We start from the raw sequence: 20,465 nt of genomic DNA on the forward strand, positions 1-20,465 counted from the left end.
TCAGCTGGCAAGGCATGTCCGAATTAGTCGAAAGGTGCAACACGCAATCGTTGTTCAAAATAAAATATTTATAGCTGCCGAAAATACTGATTTGGTGTACGATAGAAGAAGACTAAATATAATTTAGTATAAAAGAGGGAAAAAAAGGAAGATATAATTGTAGGTGGAGGTTTCGAACATCGGTTCCCTGCCATCTATTGGTCATTTTTGTAAACTGTGTGACAAACAAAACAAAGATCAGCTGACGTATTTGTATTCTGTAGAGAAGGAGTCATATTACAGTGTTCTTTTGTCTCATCAGAAGGCAAGACCACATATAATATTATTAGTAATGAAAGGTGCGTTGTTTATTTATATTTTTATATTTGTAGAACATAATTGTAAAGAATATATCAAGGAGAATAGTTGAGGTATATCAATGACGCAGTTGCTAAGGCAGGGAGGGACCTTAGCGACTGCCTTTGTTTGGATTGGCTTACATGTAGTCGCACATTTCTCCTCATCGCGTGCGGTTTTGTTTATAATTTTCCATTGCTTTATGTTTGGAGAAAGGTCAGATGTATGATTTTAATGTTTCAGAAAACAAATATTAAATGTTGGAGTGAGATCGCCAAGTGAAGGTAGGTTTTTGTAGCGTTATTGAGACTAAGAATACATGCCTCAACAAGTGAAGTTATATGCTGGTGAGTGTTGTTTAGAACTGGGAAGCTTAATTGCGAAGATGGTTTTATGGTGTTTCATGATGAATGTAGATATCATGGGGCTCATTATCTTGTTTTTATAGAGGGTATCATTTTTAATTAATCAAATGTGCTGATAGTGAACTGCACTTTTGGATGTGGATAGTATTTTGATAAATTTACATCAGGTCACAGAACCACATTTTATCCTGGGGATATCTCTTTGTTTGTGTTTTAATGTATTTAGTTCATTTTAGGAAATTGTTTCCATCAGAAACTATTTTTTCCTAGTTCACAAAGGTTTTCTGTGGAAATCTGTATAAGAGATAGACCAAATGTGGTGTAAATTACTGTCCATATATTCTTTTAGCTATATTTTATAGGACCAAATATGCTGATCTACTTGTACAATAAATGGAACCTTTTGGAAAGTACTCATAATGCTTTAATTCAATATGAAAATAGCACAACTTTATACTAAGTGAGTTTTGGATAATGGTGTAGAGGGAACTCAGTTCATTGTCAACTTGGCCCATCTACTTGACCAAATCCTTTTACCATGGTTAGGTTAGGTTTGAGGAGACAAATTTATCATACTTTAACTTTGACCTCCTCATCTATCCAAACAAAGATGGCATCTCAAACAGCTGATAGGCTGAGTTGGCAATGGGTTTAGCTGGCCATCAAGCTTGGATAATGGATCCTTTGATGTGTATTCAAGTACAGTAGGGTAATGGCATTGAAAGAGATGGATGTTGGCTCATTCATTGCTGGAAGTGCTAACACTTTGCGATATGTAGTAGAAGGATATAAATTTGAAGTGGATGGAGACTATTCAACTATGGAGAGCAGAAAGATTATTCAACTGTGTTCCAAGATACATCAGAAAAGTGACAAACTGTAATGTAGAAACCTTTATAATCAAGCTGGATGAGTTTTTGGCCCAGTTGGAAGATAATCCAGGACTCCCAGAGGGGCAGAACTCCATAATCAATGTAGAAGAAGCATGCCAGCAGACACTCCGTGTTGGCCCAGTAGAATGAAGTAATCTACTGAATTACATTAAGTAAACCAAGTAAAATTGGATGATCAATGAAGGATATTTTGTGGGCCATTGGGTGGAAAGTGTTTGCTGGCTGTTTCATGAGTCTAAGATGATTATATAGGATGTGGAAGGTGAATTGTGGTTATTATGTAGGAGGGTCTCACTAATTACCAACCAAAACCAAACAAGGATGGTTTTTGCTCAAATGCACAATTTTATATAAAAAATTAGCATATGGTTGCATTATTTGACCTATTTTCTTTAAAATGTGTGATTTTCATGTAATTTGATCAAAGAGAAGTTACATTTTTATCCTCTGCAAAATTACCGACCACAGCTACGAATACTGTCCAGCCCACCATCTATGATCACTGGTGGTATGGATCAAACTACACTCTATTAAGTTTCTTACTATTGTGTTATTAGTGTAATAGATTGCATATAGTTGAATTATTTGAACTATTTTCTTTAAAATGTGTGATTTTCATGTAATTTGATCAAAGAAGTTATGTTTTTAGCTTCTGCAAAATGACTGACCACAACTACGAATACCATAACAAATTAGCATATGGTTGTATTATTTGAACTATTTTCCTTAAAATGTGTTTTTCATGTAATTTGATCAAAGAAAAGTTACATTTTTATCCTCTGCAAAATTACCGACCACAGCTACAAATACTGTCCAGCCCACCATCTATGATCACTGGTGGTATGGATCAAACTACACTCTATTAAGTTTCTTACTATTGTGTTATTAGTGTAATAGATTGCATATAGTTGAATTAGTTGAACTATTTTCTTTAAAATGTGTGATTTTCATGTAATTTGATCAAAGAAGTTATGTTTTTAGCTTCTGCAAAATGACTGACCACAACTACGAATACCATAACAAATTAGCATATGGTTGTATTATTTGAACTATTTTCCTTAAAATGTGTTTTTCATGTAATTTGATCAAAGAAAAGTTACGTTTTTAGCCTCTGCAAAATTACCGACCACAGCTACGAATTTACCGACCAAACCTGACCAAGGACGGATTTTGCAGAGGCTAAAACATAACTTCTCTTTGATCAAATTACATGAAAATCACACATTTTAAAGAAAATAGTTCAAATAATTCAACTATATGCAATTATTGTATTCTAATTTCTGTTAACATTAGGTATAGATTATAGCTCTTTATAGACATGCAGGAGATTCAAATATATGTGTAGTTAGAATTCTGTGTGTGTGTATGCACATGCGTGTGAGCATGAATGCTAGAACCTTCAGATTGCCATTTTCTGTTTACATAATTAATTAGTATTTTGTTCTTGTATGCAAAAGTTGAATGAATGAGAGATAGATTAATATACTATTAAAATTTGAATTGTTACATTATATTTTTGTATATGCTGATTTCTATGTGCAAGAAATGATTGTGAAATTTATATTGATAATTAGCAACTGCCTTTGGGCACGCCAACAGCGTGAAGCATCACGCAAGTCAGTCACAGGCAAGCGACCCTTCAATCAGGTCATGTGTCGGTGAGATAGTGAGAGTGATAGACTTATATTATAAATTGCTTGTGACAATCAGTAAAATTTGCAAAGTGAAAACTACATCATTTTTCTACCCATTTATTGACCTCTTCAATACAATCTATTACACTAATAACACAATAGTAAGAAACTTAATAGAGTGTAGTTTGATCCATACCACCAGTGATCATATATGGTGGGCTGGATAGTATTTGTAGCTGTGGTCGGTAATTTTGCTGAGGATAAGAACGTAACTTCTCTTTGATCAAATTACATTAAAATAACACATTTTAAAGAAAATAGGTCAAATAATGCAACCATATGCTAATTTTTTATCTAAAATTGTGCATTTGAGCAAAAACCGTCCTTGGTGGGTAATTAGGGAGACCGTATGTAGGACAGAGTAAAAGGTAAAGATTTTAGAGGTGAAGATTTAGGTGGTGCAGGCAGGATTCATGTTTGGTATCTGTCTTGTCTTTGTTTAGACATCCACTCTCAAGGCTACCTTGGAAGTCTGCATCTTTTCTTTTTATGATACTTCCCAATTGAGGTAAATCAGCCGGGCTAGTATTCTATTGCTGTTAGCCGCCTAAGGTGCAGGTGTATATATATATATATATATATACACACATTTTAACAACCACAATGCACTTTAACCCCTTCCATACGGTGCCGCACACGTAGGCGTCATGGACTTAGATCTCGGTGGCAGCAGCCAATGCCAGCCGTACGACGTGTCGTAATAATACTCGCATCATAAAATATAGTCACCGCTTATATCGATCGTTCTCTCTTCACCCGTGAATTTTGATAACCATAGAAAATGCGATTACAAAAGAATTAGAAAGAATGTCATTATGGAGGGGCGACTACAATAAATATAATCAAGACGCCGATATGGCAGCCTCGCGAATACACTCGCTCCCCATGACGCCTACTTGTGCGGCACCGTATGGAAGGGGTTAATTCTAAGCCATCAAAGGCCAAGGCCAGCATGCTGAAATTGAAATGTGGTACTGCCCAGGACTCGAACCTGGCATCCTCATGATAAGTGCGACAGTGACTTTACAACAACTAAGCTTATATATATATATATATATATATATATATATATATATATATATATATATATATATATATATATATATATATATATATATATATATATATATATATATATAATAGGTGGCTCATCTGGGACCCCTTACAGGAACTTGACCAGAGCTCTCTTGAAATCTTAAGTAATATGCCTAGTCAAATCCTGGATTCTTCTTGGTAGTCAGTTAAATAGTTTGGGTCCCTCATGTGTAAAATTGTTTGCATGGAGAGATCTAAGTTGTTGAGAGACCTTTGGGTATTCATCTGTTGTAGGTTCTCTCATGTCTTTGATACTGTTCCCTGATGTGGTTGTTGTTGTTCCCTAGACTGTCTGTCTGAGCTGTCCCATCTTCCCAAGGAATGCCACGGCTGAAATGGGGTTTTCCCACAACTCCTTTATGGGGTGTATTTTGTGTTGTTTGCATGCGTGATTGTGTATAATGCAGTCTTCCATGATGTGTTGAATAGTATGGAGTGAAGTGTTACATCCTGGGCATTTGTCTACAATGCAGTCGATCACCCAGTCTCTTCTGGTAGCTTAGAAGGGCAGGGTGGTGGCTGCATTGCAGTCTGCCCATGTGGACTCTGTCCTTTTGTGGGAGAGAGGATTGAGAGGGATGGATATCAGGGGTCTGGGATGCAGCAATTTGTTGTCTTTTAGTGTGTTAATGGAGTAGTGAGTGATGTGATTATGAATATGTTTCTGGACGCTGGTATTTGGTGGTTTTGGAGGAAGAGAAGAGAGTATTTGTGTGCGATATAGATATTTGTGTGTGTTTTTTTTTTTTTTCATATATTTCTTGGTGTGTGTAGGTGTTCTGCTATGTAGTGTAGCGGGTGTACTGTGTTTGTGGAGGCCAGCAAGTGTTTGTGTGCCTCTCATGTCAAGGTGATCTTCGACTTTGAGGACTTTTGTTTCATAGTGTAGGTGGTCTGTAGGTGTTGTATATGTGCAGCCTGATGTTCATGGAGGTCTCAGCTGTAGGGTTGGGCACTTGTCTCTCTAATATTTTCCACATATAAATGATGGCGTATGTCTCTTTTCTGAGCTGCGTTGAGTAAAGTTCCATAGTTTTCAGTACAATCATCAAAATTCTACATAACTGAGTTCCCAAAGATTTCAGCATTGCGTACAATTGTCATGTCTGGTGGTTATGTATGGACACCACACAGCTCACCTAAACCAATGTTAGGAAGCAGCTGCTATTGCTACTCGCAGCATTAGATTAACTCCGTTGATGCTCAAACTAGTTGAATGTTGTAGTGTGTGCTGTACAGGATAAGTGTTTCATAAAACAAGTTAACCTCTAGAATACTATGACACCTATGTAGGGTGCATGAGGTGTGAGTATGAGTATGCTGGTGTCGGCATCCTGGATATATTTATTTTGTAGCTGTAACTAAGTGACCCCCATATTCTGTGAACAGGCATGATCATGTTTTCTGTGGTTATAAACATTCTAGGTGAAAAAGAATGAGTATAACAGCTGGAAATTTATATTTTATAACATGTATTATGATGCATCATTGTACATCAAGCAGCTTAATGTGCGCACGAGTATTTGATTTGTATTGAAGAGGTTAAATGTACTGACTGCATCAGAATTTGGGGGTCTGTACATAACACCCACTGTGCAGACTATTTGTTCAATGTGCATAATTGGGAGTTCATTTGCTCCATCAGAGCTACCACCTGTATATCTGGAGTCAGGTCCTTCTTTATGTATAAAGTCAATCCTCCATGGCTTTGGCTTAGTCTGTCAGTTATTTGGAGTCACATGTGCCAGGAAAGGGAGGAGTGGAGGTGGAGATAAATTGTAGATTGAGAGGAGCAAGTAAGTGCTGTGGGGATTAAAAGATGATACAAGAAATAGGGACCTGGGAATGGATGCAAAGAGGAGGTTATATGAAAGGGTGATTGTGCTGACAGCATTGTATCAAACAAACTTGGAATTTAAGAGAGACAGAGAGGAAAAGTTTTCATATGTTTAAGAGGAAGTGTCTGAGAAGTATGGTAGGGGTTACTAGGTTGGATAGAGTAAGAAAGTAGGAGGTGAGGAGGAGAGCAGGAGTGGAAAAGGAGATGGCAGATAGGGCTGATGAAAGATCATTAGAATGGTTTGGACACAGAGAATGAGTGATGAAAGATTAGTAAAAGATATGGAAGGCAGAAGTGGAAGGAGTGAACTTGAGGGGACAACTGAGGATGAGATGGATAGATGGGGTGAAAGGGGCGTTGAGCAAGATGGAAATGTCTGTTGAGGAAAGAAGTGAGAGAGCAGATTAGGATAAGTGAAGAGTGACTTTGTATAGATGATACTATTATGCAAGGAAAGGAGGGGCAGTGGCTAGGGGGTGCTTATGTGAATGATGTTTTGATGCAGCCCAAAGGGATCAGCCTTATTTTTTCTGCATAAAGGGGTGAAGAGGGATGTACAAAAACTGGGCCAAATTTTTTATGAAAAAAAATGTTGAAAACAGAATCATACAAAAAATAAAGTGTAGGAAAACTGAGGTTTGACTGTGTATTCAATTTTCATAATTATGTGAATTGCATCAAATAAGTCAGCTGAGTGAGCTTTGTATACAGACTACAAGCTGGCAACACTTGCCTTTTCACATAGTAGCTAGTGTCTGATGACATGAAAATGATATTTTTTTGTACTCATTCCTTGCATGTTCCTTTTATTTGTCTATATATATTTATTTTATTTTTTATTTTATTTTTCTTATAGTATTATGTGATAAACTGTGATATTAACACATAATTACCATGGATAGTAAACATTTTGCCATTGATATTATGTTCTCTGACTAAACTTTCTTCTTCCTTGATAGTCCTTAAAATATTTGGAAAACTATTTTTTTATATCCTTCCAACACTTGGACTTTTTTTCAATGTCATTTGGTTATTCTTCTGTTACACATGAGAAAATGTTTGGTGATGACATTCTGAAGTGCACTGCATACTGTATTGTTATGCAGTTACTATCATACAACCCCCTATAGTTACATTAATTCTTAAAGAGAAATTAAGTTTAATTATTGCAATTTTTACAATGCATGAGCTCTCATGGAATGTGACCCTTGCATAAGAAATGTAGCCTTATGTATAATTTATATGGAAGAGTTTACTTCTGAAGGCTTGCTTCCCATTCTGTATGTGGCAATATGTGAACACTTGTATCACATAATATGCATGTGTAACTTGTAATGATAATAATTGTTGCCTTGAATTTCACTGAGTGGAAAACACACAGTCCCACAGCAGCTGGCAATGGTCCTTGTGTCCTCCCAAAGGTCTTGTATGGAAGAAACTTCGGACTATTGTCTGTGTTGTATTGATGTGGGACTGTTTCTGTGTCACTGGCTCAAATTAGTAGAAGCTCTTCATGTGCGAAGATGTGTAAAAATACAACTGAAGTTGACAGATCATTAGGTCCAGTCTGGAGAACAAGTGTAGGCCCCTCAGGGCTGCACTAATTGATGGAGATGAGGGGGTTGATGGGGTTGGAAAATGGGCAGATCTGCTGTCCATTTTGCAGGACCACTACAAGTAGACACTCATTATTGGTCCCTTTGTGACTTGTACCATACAATTAGTGCCTGAACAGCTGGTCTACAGGTAGGCCTGCTGATGCTTATGTCCTTGTTGCACTGTCAAGGCATTGCTGGTCCTATATCTTGGCAGGCAATGTGGGGACTTCCACATGGGATAACTGCAGGTGGCTCATGTCTCCTAGCTGCTGATGCTGGCTTCCAACAACTGCAATGTCACTTAGAGCAGTGATGCCTCTAGCAAGCTAGCGAGTGTGACCCTTGTGGTGCATCACTTTGCAGGTTGCTGCTGGGACCTATACAGACCTAAGGTAAAGGTAGCAGGTAATTAATTTGTGGTAATGTGTTAACTACTTTAGTGTGTGATACCAGACTTGTTCAGCAGGTTACTTTAGTTGAATGATTTGGTTTGTAGTGAATGATGATTATTGGAAATTGTACTAAATGTCTTAGACAAGCATGATACTGTTTAGGATATTTAACCTAAACTTTATATGCCATTGCTGCAAGATGGTAGAGGCATGGTAGAGACCTCTTTACTCGCATCAAAGTAATCCCTTGCACTCCTACTTGCTTGAACCTTGTGAAAATTGAACAATGTTTCTAAGGAAAACTATCAGTTTATCCCTGGTGCATCTTACTTTTCCAACTCTGTCACACATGCAGATTTTTGCTTATTGAACATCACTCAATGAGTCCATTGCCTTAACTTTCTTGTAGGAGACCTACAGCACCCAAGAATTTGGCCGCAGTCACAATGTTGACTCATAGTTTACTTAGGGAAAAGATTTTGTGTTCTTTGAAATGGATTCAGGTTAGGGAATGTCTGGTGTCTTGGGTAATTTTTGTTGTCCCCTGCCTACATGATGCTCTTTTAGATATGATTTAGCTGAAACCAGATCATTGAGACATAGGTCCAACAAAACAGATTTCACTGAATTTGAAGAGAACTGTATAGGGCATCAGTGGTTGGTTGGCTGCAAAGTGCACTGACTTGGACTGTCACCCTGTTTTTAAAGTATCATGTTTTCTTTTTCTTTGCTCATTCTTCTTTCCATAGAATAAATTAGGTTTGTTTTTGTTGGTGGGGGATATATTTCCAAAGTTTGTCACTGAAGTTTCTATAAATACTATGAACAACCATGATGACATAACGCAACCCAGGTGCAGCTCCACTTTCAACTTAAACTGCTCACTCTTGCCATTTCCAACAATTACACAAGCCCTACTACTCATGTAAAAGCTTTTGATTGCCTGTAGCAGTATTTACAATATCTTCCACAATGCCTTTCTGTTTATCCTGTTATAAGCCTTCTCTAAATCCATAAATGCCCCCAAAAAAGACAATCTTACCTTCAAGAATCTCTCACAAACCTGCCCCACCACAAAAATTTGATCCATACACCCTCTACCTTTCTTCCCCACACTGTTCTTCACCAATTACAAAGGAAGAGCACACTGAAAAGAAACCTTTTGATCCATAACTAGGTCGGATGCTAAGGATAGGTAGTTTAATAAAGAAATTGATAAATAAGTGAACCAGACAATTTGCAGTCATTACAACATATTACATAGGTGTATATCCAAATGAACCTTAAATCTTTGAACTGTACTACATTGCACTGCCTAAGTTTATTCCATTCATTGTCTACACAGTTGGCAAAATTATTTCCACCTGCTTCCAAAATAATGTCCTAGCAGCTTGAGACTTATTTTTTGTCTGATCTGTATAAGTGTGAAAATTTCTTCGCTTTTGATGTTATCAATACCCTGTAAAATCTTAAGACCTGTATCAAATCACCCGAGTCTACACTTTTTCAGGGAAAATAGATTCATATGTTTCAGACATTTTTCATATTATTCATTTCTGATGTTTGGAATTAGTTTTGGGAATAGTGATATGTTTATTTGGTTGATGATAGATGGACTTTTGAAATCAAAAGATCGTGCAGTCAGTCCTAGCATCTTATTTGTTTTCTCTGAGGCAGAAATACACTGCTTAGATGATTTGAGGTCATTACTGATAATTACACCAAAATCCTTTTCACTATCCACTTTTGTTAATGTTTTTTCAAATAACATGAAGTCATACTTAGTGTTACTTTAATGTGTGAGCATAGCTTTACATTTTTTCCCTGCATTCCTCTCAATCCTCTCAATTAACACCTTCCCATAAGCTTCTCCATATACACTCAACAAATTGATCCCTATAAAACTACTACAATCACATTTGTCCCCTTTTCCTTTGTACAGTGGAACTATACATGCATTCCTCCAGGCCTCTGGCACACTGCCCTCCATTAGGCACACATTGAACAACCTCACTAGAAGGTGATGGTGAGGAGCCTATGCTAGGAGGCATGTAACTATGCACTTAGACCATTGGGATAGATAACAGTTACCACTGAGAATTGGGGAGAAGTGTGGTATTCAAATTCATAACTAAGTTAATGTGAGACCAATATGCTTCCAATTACACCATCAGCACACACTAGCCAATCCACTGTAACTGTACCTCCCTTTCTTAGACATTCTGCATGACACCCACCCAACTCATGTTCCTTACCAGCTTTCATAATTTCAAGTGCTCTTTGTACCTCATATTCTCTTATATCCCTGTTATGTTCCTCTCCTGTCACAGTCATTTTCCTAGCTCCTCTCACTGCCATAACCAGTCAATCCCTATAGTCCTCCACATTCAACAAGTCTTTGAAATACTCTACCCGTCTTCCCCTTACTGTCTTCACTTCCATTAACATTGGTCCATATTCACCTATAGCTTTTCCTGTGTACCCGATTCACCACCTCACTCTTTTCACTTTACTTCAAAACATCATTTTATTGTTTTCAAGGTTTTCTGTCATACCTCTACCCCATTTTACATATGCCTCTTTGCCTCCCCCACCTTTCATCTTGCTTCTCTCTTCTGTCACATGCTTTCGTAGTCCCGCCTCGCAACCAGTCACCACATGCTTGCTTTTTCTCATCTACCACCATCACCTCTTCTTCCTACCACCATCACCTCTTCTTCCTACCACCATCACCTCTTCTTCCTACCACCATCACCTCTTCTTCCTACCACCATCACCTCTTCTTCCTACCACCATCACCTCTTCTTCCTACCCATCCTTTTCTTCTTGCATACCATCTTTGCATGCTTTGTCCCTTACCCCTTAAAACATCCATTCTTCTTCTACTACCTCCCATCTCTCCCTCACCACCTCCCATATGTCTCAGGTTCATCTGGTATTTCTCCTTTTTCTTCTTATTCAGTTTGTTAAATCTGAGCACCTCTCACCTTCCCACCCTTTTCCTTCTCTACTTTTCCTTCACACTCAATTTCCTTTCTACCAAAAAATTATCTGACACTCCCCCACTAGTTCCCTTGAAAATATTAATGTCCAGACCTCTTCCTATACCTCCCAGGACAGTGATGGGACTGTAGATTCTGCTGTCTGTATATTCATCCTATGGGAAGTGAAGGCATAAGATGTGGGAAGAGAGCTCCATCCAGAACTACAAGATTTGGGTCATTTAATGTACTTGATTGTGGTACAGATGAGAGTAAAAGGGAAAAGATTGACAATATGTGAGAAGGAAGGTGGATGTGTTAACATTAAATGAAACTTAGTTGAAAGGGAGGGTGATTTTGAGTTTAGGTATGTGGTAGGGAGAGTGTTGGGAGTGATGAGGGGGTGAGGGAGGGAAGGAGTGGCTCTGCTGGCAAGTGATGAGATAGGGAAATGCATGGTGGAGTGGAGGCAAGGGTCTTTAATGTTAATTTGGATGAAGGTGAAACAGATGGGAGGTGTGGGTTATTGAGTATATATATGGAAAGTTTTGGGAGAAATGTAATGGTGTTGAGGGATCTTGTTAGAGTAGAGGATGAGCCAGGATGCTTTCTGGCTGAGCAGGTTAGAGTTGCTACTTGCGGAGGTAGAGATGATGGTGGTTTGAATCCTGCTGTGATTGTGTTGGACTAAGGGCATGATTAATTAAATTCCATGCTACAAAGTCCTCTGTAAGGGACTGTCCTAGTCTCCTGATATGGGGGAGATTGTGACATTAAACCAAATCAGTCAGAGGATAAGCCAATAGATGGAGTAGTAGATAATTTTGGTGTGCCAGAAAAGAATCTTTGTGGAAAGATAATGTGGAAGTGTTTAGAAAGGGAATTGGTAGTAGCAAACACATTGTTTAAGAAGAGAGCCAGGTGATAAGTATACAAGGAAAGAGGTGGTGGAGAATGTCTTCATGAATAAAAAAATAGACTACATCTCTTATTTCCAAGTGGTTTTCTGCAAGTATTGATATTCATATGTTTTTGTCTGCACATCCCCCCTCCACACACGCAATTGTCCTGCATAGGTTTTCCTTGTTATAGAAATTGTAATATAGAAGACCATTTATTATTTTATTGATTAGGATTATTATAAACAACAGAATGATGAGCGGTCATATTATGAGATTAGGATTGTATCTTATGATGAGAAATTAAATGCAGATATTTGAGTGCAGTATTTAGCTTTACATTGGATCAGTGCAGGGCACATTAGAGCTTGGTAAGATTTTTATTTTAGTTTCAGTTGTCAGGAATGAAATAAGAAGTTATTGATTGGAATGGTGTAAGTTGTGCAGGTGAATTGGTACTGGGGTTGTATGTCTACATTTTTATTTTCATAAGGATGGAAATTTGGATGTTATCATGGTTAGTGTTTTTTTTTTTTTTCAATTGAATGCAAAGCCAAGACCAAAGCCCCCATCCCCACAGCTGAATGAAATAATTTGGTGTTTGTCTAAATAAAACCTATGAGTTATGTACACAGATTTTAAAGTGATAAATAATATTTTGTACTTGATTCACTATTTTTTTTGGCAGTCGACTAGGTACCAAAGATGTCAGGCGAGAGTAGCCGTGGATCTCGGACATCAAAAGGGCAGGTGGTAAGGCCCGAGCCTGTGGTGGAGAAGTCATTTGTAGAAAGCGTGGCTGGATTCATCAATGATGTAAGCTTTATTTTTCGTTCTAATTTCCTATGATACATGTGTTTTGTATTTTATCATGATGTATGGCATGCAGTGGTTTAGTTGTAAAGTCAAATAAATGAGTACTTTTAAATAGATGTAACTTCTGAGTATGTCATGGCATTGTAATATTCCAAGACTGTGTACATAAATTGTTTTGCTTATAATCTGCTTTTTCTATAGTAGATAATTATTTGATATATTTTATTTTATATTTTCAGGTTCCCCAGTCATACCATAATCCTTCCCATTACGAGGGAAAGGAGACAATAACATGGGTACGCTTTGATTTCTGTGATATTAATGACTTCTCCCAGTTTAGAGATAAAATTGAGACCAATGGGAATTCTCCCCCATTATTGCTGATAGTTGGCTACACATGTGGAGTGCAGGTATGGTATTGAATATTTTTGTCTACATTACTGGAATTATAGTTAGAATAGATATCTTTAAAATGTAAAAAAAAAAATTGTGTTGTGTATTAATGTGCATTTTTTCCTTGTTGAGAAAAAAGTGAATAGGTGAATAGATAATCTATTTTTTTTTATTTGTAGGTATGGGTGATCCCAGCTAATGGTGATGCTGTAGAAGTGTTGTCATGGCGTCAGAGTGCAGTGAGAACTCTGAAGATTCTTCCAACCCCATATGTTTCCCCAACTTCTCTTGACACTTATTCCCTGAAACGTCCACTAATTGCTCTCTGTGATTCTGCTGGGCCAGGACCACAATTCTGTTCTGTAACTTTTATGTCTTTACGAACTGGAGAACAGGTAAGATATATCATTATCCTTCATGGTCTGTATGTGAATTGGATAGTTTCAACATGTTTTCTAATGTCAGGATATACATTTCTGATTAGAATATTTTAGTGTATTTTAAGATATGTAGAACTAATTTTGTAAGAACTGAATTATATGATACAAGTAGTAAACAAAAGTCTCCTAGATATGGACCAAAAGGTCTCCTGTCGGCATGCTCCGCCTTTGTAATCTTTGTAAAATATAAGATAAGTGAAGAGAGTCATGGATATTAGAGTAGGTCTTCAAGTATTGAAGGATATAACATTATTAATAACAACACCAGTTTCAAGGGGATCCAGGGTATTAGAGCTAGAAGATTATTCAATTTATTAAGCATTCTTATGACCCCTGATTGTATTTCTTCTACCTTGAATTCCCTCCAAGCACCTCTAAGCACTTGCTCATACTCTCTTAAAGATAATTCAGATTTCCTCATACTTAACCATACGAGTTAGTGTTGATTAGCATGCCATATATCTTCTGAAAACAAGCACAAACACCCTTGCTGTTACTGTGGTATCCCCAGCAATATGACCCCCATAGGGTACCACATTTCAAAAACTATTTTCATAATTTCAGGTGAAAACAATCAAGTTCAAGAGTGCTGTTCATGACGTCCAGGCCAACCAAAGGGTTGTCGTCATATCTTTCCCAGAGAAACTTGCTGTCTTTGGTGCTGCAACACTTGAGGACAAATTCACCGTTACTTCATGTTATCCATGTCCTGGACCAAGGTAATGGAATTTGAATATATATTTATATAGTATAATAGGTTTTTTATGAAAAAGACACAAGTCTTGGTATAGTTGTTTTTCAATCGGGAGTGGAGTTGGAAGTTAGATGTAGACGGAAAGAAGTAAATGCCTTGGGGGATTAAAAAGTGTCATGAGAAATAGACATTTAGGAATGGATACAAAAAGGAGACTATGAAGGGTTGATTGTACCTACAGCACTGTATGGGGCAGAAACCTGGAATTTAAGAGAGGTAGAGAAGAAAAGTTTGAATATGTTTCAGATGAAATGACTGAGAAGTATGGTAATGGTTATAAGGTTGGATAGAGTGAGAAATGAGAAGGTGAGAAGGAGAGCTGGGGTAGAGGAGGAGATTGCAGATAGGGCTTCTGAAAGTACTGGGATGGTTTAGACACATGGAAAGAATGAGTGAAGAAAGATTAGTAAAAGAGGTGTGGAAGGTAAAAATGGAGGGAATGATCATGAGGGGATGAGATAGATGGATGGTGTGAAAGGGATGTTGAGAAGGGAAGGGAGAAAGCAGGAGATAGGAGTGGTGAATAGCTGTGTATAGATGATACTGTGATTGCAGCAGAACGGTGGGGTGGCTATGTATAAATTATATGTTGATGCAGCTTGAAGGAAGTTTTCCCCATCTAATAATTTTTTCTGCATGAGGGGATAGAGAAGGGAGTCACAGTGAGTGAAGTAGCCTTGTTATGGATATGCTGTGTCTTTCTGCATTGCTTCTGACCCAGACTGTGGGCAGGATACAGGAATGACCTGTTATCCATGAGGAGCTAAGATGAGATGGAGGAAATGATGGTGGATGGGAGTGGGTACTTGCTTTTTGATTTGGCTACCTACATTGTAATGGAGGAAAAGCCCTTTGTATATGGGTAGATAATCCATTATCCCAGATCTCTCTTGCAAGAGACCCACAATTCACTTGTAACCAGTAACAGGCTCCAGAGTGGCCAGTAATTCATTCAAGGAAGAAATATTGTGTTTTGGGTATGAATAGGATGGGGCAGTGTAGGATGTATTTGTTGACCTATGCATAATGCTTGCATCTGGGACAAGCTGGTGACCATTTGCAGTAACCTTAGGCCATGACTCTTGTAAAAGAGACCTGGGATAACAGGTTGAGTGATAGATCAGTACAAATTTATTTGCCATTGTCACGTGTTGAGTAAGATTGTCTTATGCTCATTGCATTATCGAAGTCAGATTTTACAACTTGCTAATGTTTTAAACTTTTTCTTTTTCTATAGCCTCAACCCTGTAGCACTTGGCAATCATTGGCTTGCCTATGCTGACCGCCGACTTGTGCCCCTCCACCAATCATGTGGGGGCATGGTGGCAGAGGGGGTGCCTTCATACAAAGCCTCTGTAATTTATGCTGCTAAATCACTCACAAAGGTTTGGACTTACATTCAGGTACCTTTTGTATGCTTCTGTGTTTCATAAGCTGCTGTTGCTTTGTGCTTGCAGAATTAAGTAAGTAGTCATTGATTTAAGAAAAACTGAGATTGCATGAAGATTTTGAGATTGGTGTTATTCTATCTGAACAGCTCATATGTTACATAATAACTGATGAAAAGTGAATATAATAATTTCAAGTTAGATTTTTGCTATGAAGTTAACGTATTGCTTGAGCAATGTGTGGAGCAGAGACTTGGAATTTAAGAGAGGCAGAGAGGAAAAGTTTAAATGCGCTTGAGATGAAATGTCTGAGAAGTATGGGAGGGGTTACGAGGTTGGATAGAGTGAAAAACAAGGAGGTGAGGAGGAGAGTGGGAATGGAAAAGGAAATGGCAGATAAAGCTGGTGAAAGATGATATAGAATGGTTTGGACAAATGTAACGATGAGTGATGAAAAGAGGTGTGGAAGGCAGAGTTGGAAGGAGTGAACTTAAGGGGACAGCTGAGGATGAGATGGACAGATGGGGTGAAGGGGTAGCTGAGCAAGAGGGGAATGTCTGTTGAGCAAGGAACAGAAAAGGCAGGAGATAGGGATTAATGGAGAATAACTTGGTATGAATGATACTATTATGCAAGGAAGGGAGGGATAGGAGATAGGGGTAGGGGGTGTGAATGATATTTTGACGCAGCCTGAAGGGACCCCCGTCTTCTCTTTTTCTGCATGAGAGGATGGAGAGGGTGGTGTTCACTTATTAAGTGAAGTGGCTTTGCCATGGATTTACTTTGTCTTGCTGCATGGCATTTGACCCAGCACAGTTAGCAGATGCAGGGATGACCAGTCATCCATGAAGAGCTGAGATGGGAGGGATGGAGAGGGTGGTTGGGGTGAAATGGGTGGGAATAGGTACATGCCTCTGACTCAGTTACCTCCCTTATAAGGGGGGAAAAAGCTCTTTGTATATGGATAGATAGGTCCACAAAAATAATTCTTGATAGCAAGTCCTTGTAAAGCTTACCCAAAACCTCCATACTTAGTCCAATTTCCCCAGACCTCATATACATTCATACATATACCAAGGCTTTTTCCCCCTTTCAAGGGAGGTAGCCAAAAAGGGAAAGGCACAAAAACACCCCCACCCATTTCATCCCCAAATACACTCCACACCCCTCCCACCCTCCCTCTCATCTGAGCACCTCCTGGATGACGGGTCATCCTGCACCTTGCCCACCGCCCCGGGTCAGAAGCAGTGCCGCAAGACACAGCACATCCACAGCAAGGCTGCTTCATGTAATCGGCGACCCCCCCCTCTCCATCCCCCCTTGCATATAAGGAGAGGACGGGGAGAAATCCCTTCGGGCTGCATCAAAATTGGCTCACACATACTACCTCACCCCCCACCCCCCTGCCCATTCCTCCTCATGCAATCACAACAACATATAAGGGTGAAAAAAGCACTTAGGTGTGTGTGTGTGTGTACATGTATGTATGTATGTATGTATGTATATATGTAAATACAGTGATCCCTCTTGTATCTGACCTCACCCATATCCAGAGATTCAAATCACCTGCAACCTCATGTTTACATTTATGGCATTAGAGGTGTGTGTTAGATGCAGACAAGTCCTGCCTTGCTTGTGAACAGTGCTTACCATACTGTAAAGATATGTAGTATTTATTTCTTCATGTTTTATACTTATTTTTTACTCATTATATCTCAGTGTATAGATAAAATGGGGGAGGGATTAAGTGACTGTCGTTCATTTTGGGGGAGGGGGGGGTTGAACCTGATCTGTGATTTTCAATATCCAGATGGATAGGGAATGTGTATTGATTCTTTACTTTGGAGTAGTGGTTCTCCAACTATCTTATATGACACCCTGTATTTGCTTTTAGTAGACCAGTACTCCCCACAGTTTTTTGTATACATGGATATATGTACCAAAGGCTCTTTCCTCCTAACAAGGGAGGTAGCAATAAAAAAAATAAAAGGCATAAAATCCACTCCCACCCATTCCATCCCCACATACTCCATTCCCATTCATCCCACTCCCTTCCTCTAACTTGGCTCGTCCTGGGTGATGGGTCATCCATGCATCTTGCCCACTGCCCTGGGTCAGAAACAGTGTTGCAACACACAGCACATCCACAGCAAGACCACCTCATTAAATCACCGATCCCCCTCTCCTTCCCCTCAAGGAGAAATCCTTTTAGGCTGCATCAGATTATTTTTTTCACCCATATTCCCTCACCACCCATCCCCCACCCACTCCCTTTCATGCATCACAGCATCATCCATACACAACCATTCTCCATTCACCCTTATCTTCTGTCTTCTTCTGTCCTTCCTCATCATTTCTTTCTTTCCCAATGCCCCTTTTACCCCCATCCATCCATCTCATCCTTGGTTGCCCCCTCATGTTCACTCTACCTTCCACACCTCTTTCACTAATCTTTCTTCACTCATTCTTTCCATGTGTCCAAACCATCCCAATACTTTTTCATCAACCCTATCTCCCAACTCCCTTTCTACCCCCGTTCTCCTCCTCACCACCTTGTTTCTCACTCTATCCAGCCTAGTAACCCCTATCATATATCTCAGGCATATCATCTCAAACACATTTGAACTCTTCCTCTCTTATATTCCATGTTTCTGCCGCATGCAGTACTGTTGGCACAATCACGCCTTCATGCAATCTCCTTAGCATCCATTCTCAAATGTCTTATTTCTCATTACACTTTTTAATGCCCCAAGGCATTTACTTGCTTCTCTCAATCTACATTGTACCTCTATCTCCACTCTCTTTCCCACCACATTCGTACACAAGTATCTAAAACTACCCACATCCTCAGTCTCTCTCCCTTAATACTTACTTCCAATCTGCTGCCACTTTCTTCCATTGTACATCTCATCACCTCACTTTTACCCACTTTTATCTTTAACTTCTTTTGCACACCATCCCAAAGTCTGTCATTAACTTCCTCAATCCCTCCTCTGATCCTGCTACAAGTGCAGTGTCGTCAGCAAACAACAACTGACTTATCTCCCACTTTTCTCCATTTCCTTTAACCATCTCCAATCCCCGACCCATTACCCTTGCTCTCTTGCACCACCCCATTCATGCATAAATTGAACAGCCAAAGCAACATAACACATCCCTGGCTAAGTCCCACCTTTACCTCGAACCATTCACTCTCTCCATTTCTGATTCTAACACAAGCTCTACTGCTCTTGCAAAAACTCTTGATGGCTCTTAACAGCTTTACTCCTATCCCATATATCTGCAATACCTCCAATAGTGCCTTCCTGTCTACCCTGTTGTAAGCCTTTTCTAAATCCATAAAGGCCCAAAAAACATCCTTACCTTTTCCTAAAGCTTTCTCACATATCTGTGTTACCACAAAAATCTGATCCATGCAACCCCTACCTGTCCTAAACTCACACAGTTCCTCACCAATTGCTCCCTCTGTTCCTCTCCTAATCCTCTCAATCAAAACCCTCCCATAAGTCTTCCCAACTACACTTAACAAACTGATCCCTCTGAAACTACTACACTCACACTTGTCCCTTTTTTCCTTGTAAAGTGGAACTATACAGGCATCTCCTGTCCTCCAGCACTCTACCATATCTTAAACAAAAATTAACCTCACCAGCCATTCCACCATCACTGTACCTCTTTTGTATGACACCTATCCAACTCAGGTGTCTTACCTGCTCTCATCATTTTAACAACTGTCTTCACCTCATCTTTCCTTATTTCTCCTCCATTTTCCTCACCCATCACTGTCATTTTCTTAGCACTACCCACCGCAACTACCTTTCCCTCCCTGTTCTCTTTCACATTTAACAGCTCCTTAAAATACTCTGCCCATCAACCTCTTATTGCCATCTCTTCCATTATCATCTCTCCATCTGCACATTTTCTTTCCTTCTCTACTTGATTCGCATCCTCTTTCTCTCTTAATTTCTTTCCAAGACATCTTTTTTTATTACTTTCAAAAAATTTCTGTCATACTCTTACCCCATTTCACATCTGCTCTCCTCTTTGCCCCCTTTATCTTATGCTTTACTTCTCTTTTCTTTGTACCTCTCATATGATTCTCTCATCCTATTTTGTAACCAATCTGTGAATACTCACTTCTCCTCTACAGCCTTCTTTGCTTCCTCATCTCACCACTCACTACCCTCCCTCCTATTCCATCCTGTCCTTGTTCCACACACCATATTTGCTCACCTTGTGACTTCCTCCATGAACCATCCCCATTACTCCTCCATTCCTACTTCAACTCTATCCTTCACTCCCTCCCACTCTGTCAGCTTTTTGTATTCCTCTTTTTCTTTATCATTTAAGCAGTTTACTCTATGTGCTGTGCCTTGCGACACTGCTTCTGACCCAGGGCGGTGGGCAGGGTGCAGGGATGACCCGTCATCCAGGAGGTGCTCAGATGAGAGGGAGGGTGGGAGGGGTGTGGAGTGTATTTAGGGATGAAATGGGTGGGAGTGTTTTTATGCCTTTCCCTTTTTGGCTACCTCCCTTGGAAGGGGGAAAAATCCTTGGTATATGTATGTATGTATGTACCTC

The 20,465-nt window shown here is 39.2% G+C and overlaps 1 protein-coding gene across 1 annotated transcript in view; it reads left to right on the top strand.

Annotated features, from left to right (window-relative positions):
• Nucleotides 1-72: 72 nt before the first annotated feature.
• LOC143021779 (BCAS3 microtubule associated cell migration factor-like) overlaps nucleotides 73-20,465 on the top strand; it is a gene marked incomplete at its 3' end in the record, with an annotated part of 41,863 nt that continues 21,470 nt past the window's right edge. Inside the window, 7 exon segments of the mRNA XM_076179500.1 lie at nucleotides 73-338; nucleotides 8,036-8,213; nucleotides 12,782-12,909; nucleotides 13,149-13,319; nucleotides 13,482-13,697; nucleotides 14,307-14,461; nucleotides 15,734-15,899. Of these exon segments, the coding sequence (XP_076035615.1) occupies nucleotides 12,799-12,909; nucleotides 13,149-13,319; nucleotides 13,482-13,697; nucleotides 14,307-14,461; nucleotides 15,734-15,899 (819 nt within the window).

This window comes from Oratosquilla oratoria, chromosome 42 (genome assembly GCF_046742065.1).
Source record: "Oratosquilla oratoria isolate Oo_2021 chromosome 42, ASM4674206v1, whole genome shotgun sequence".
NCBI lineage: Eukaryota > Metazoa > Arthropoda > Malacostraca > Stomatopoda > Squillidae > Oratosquilla > Oratosquilla oratoria.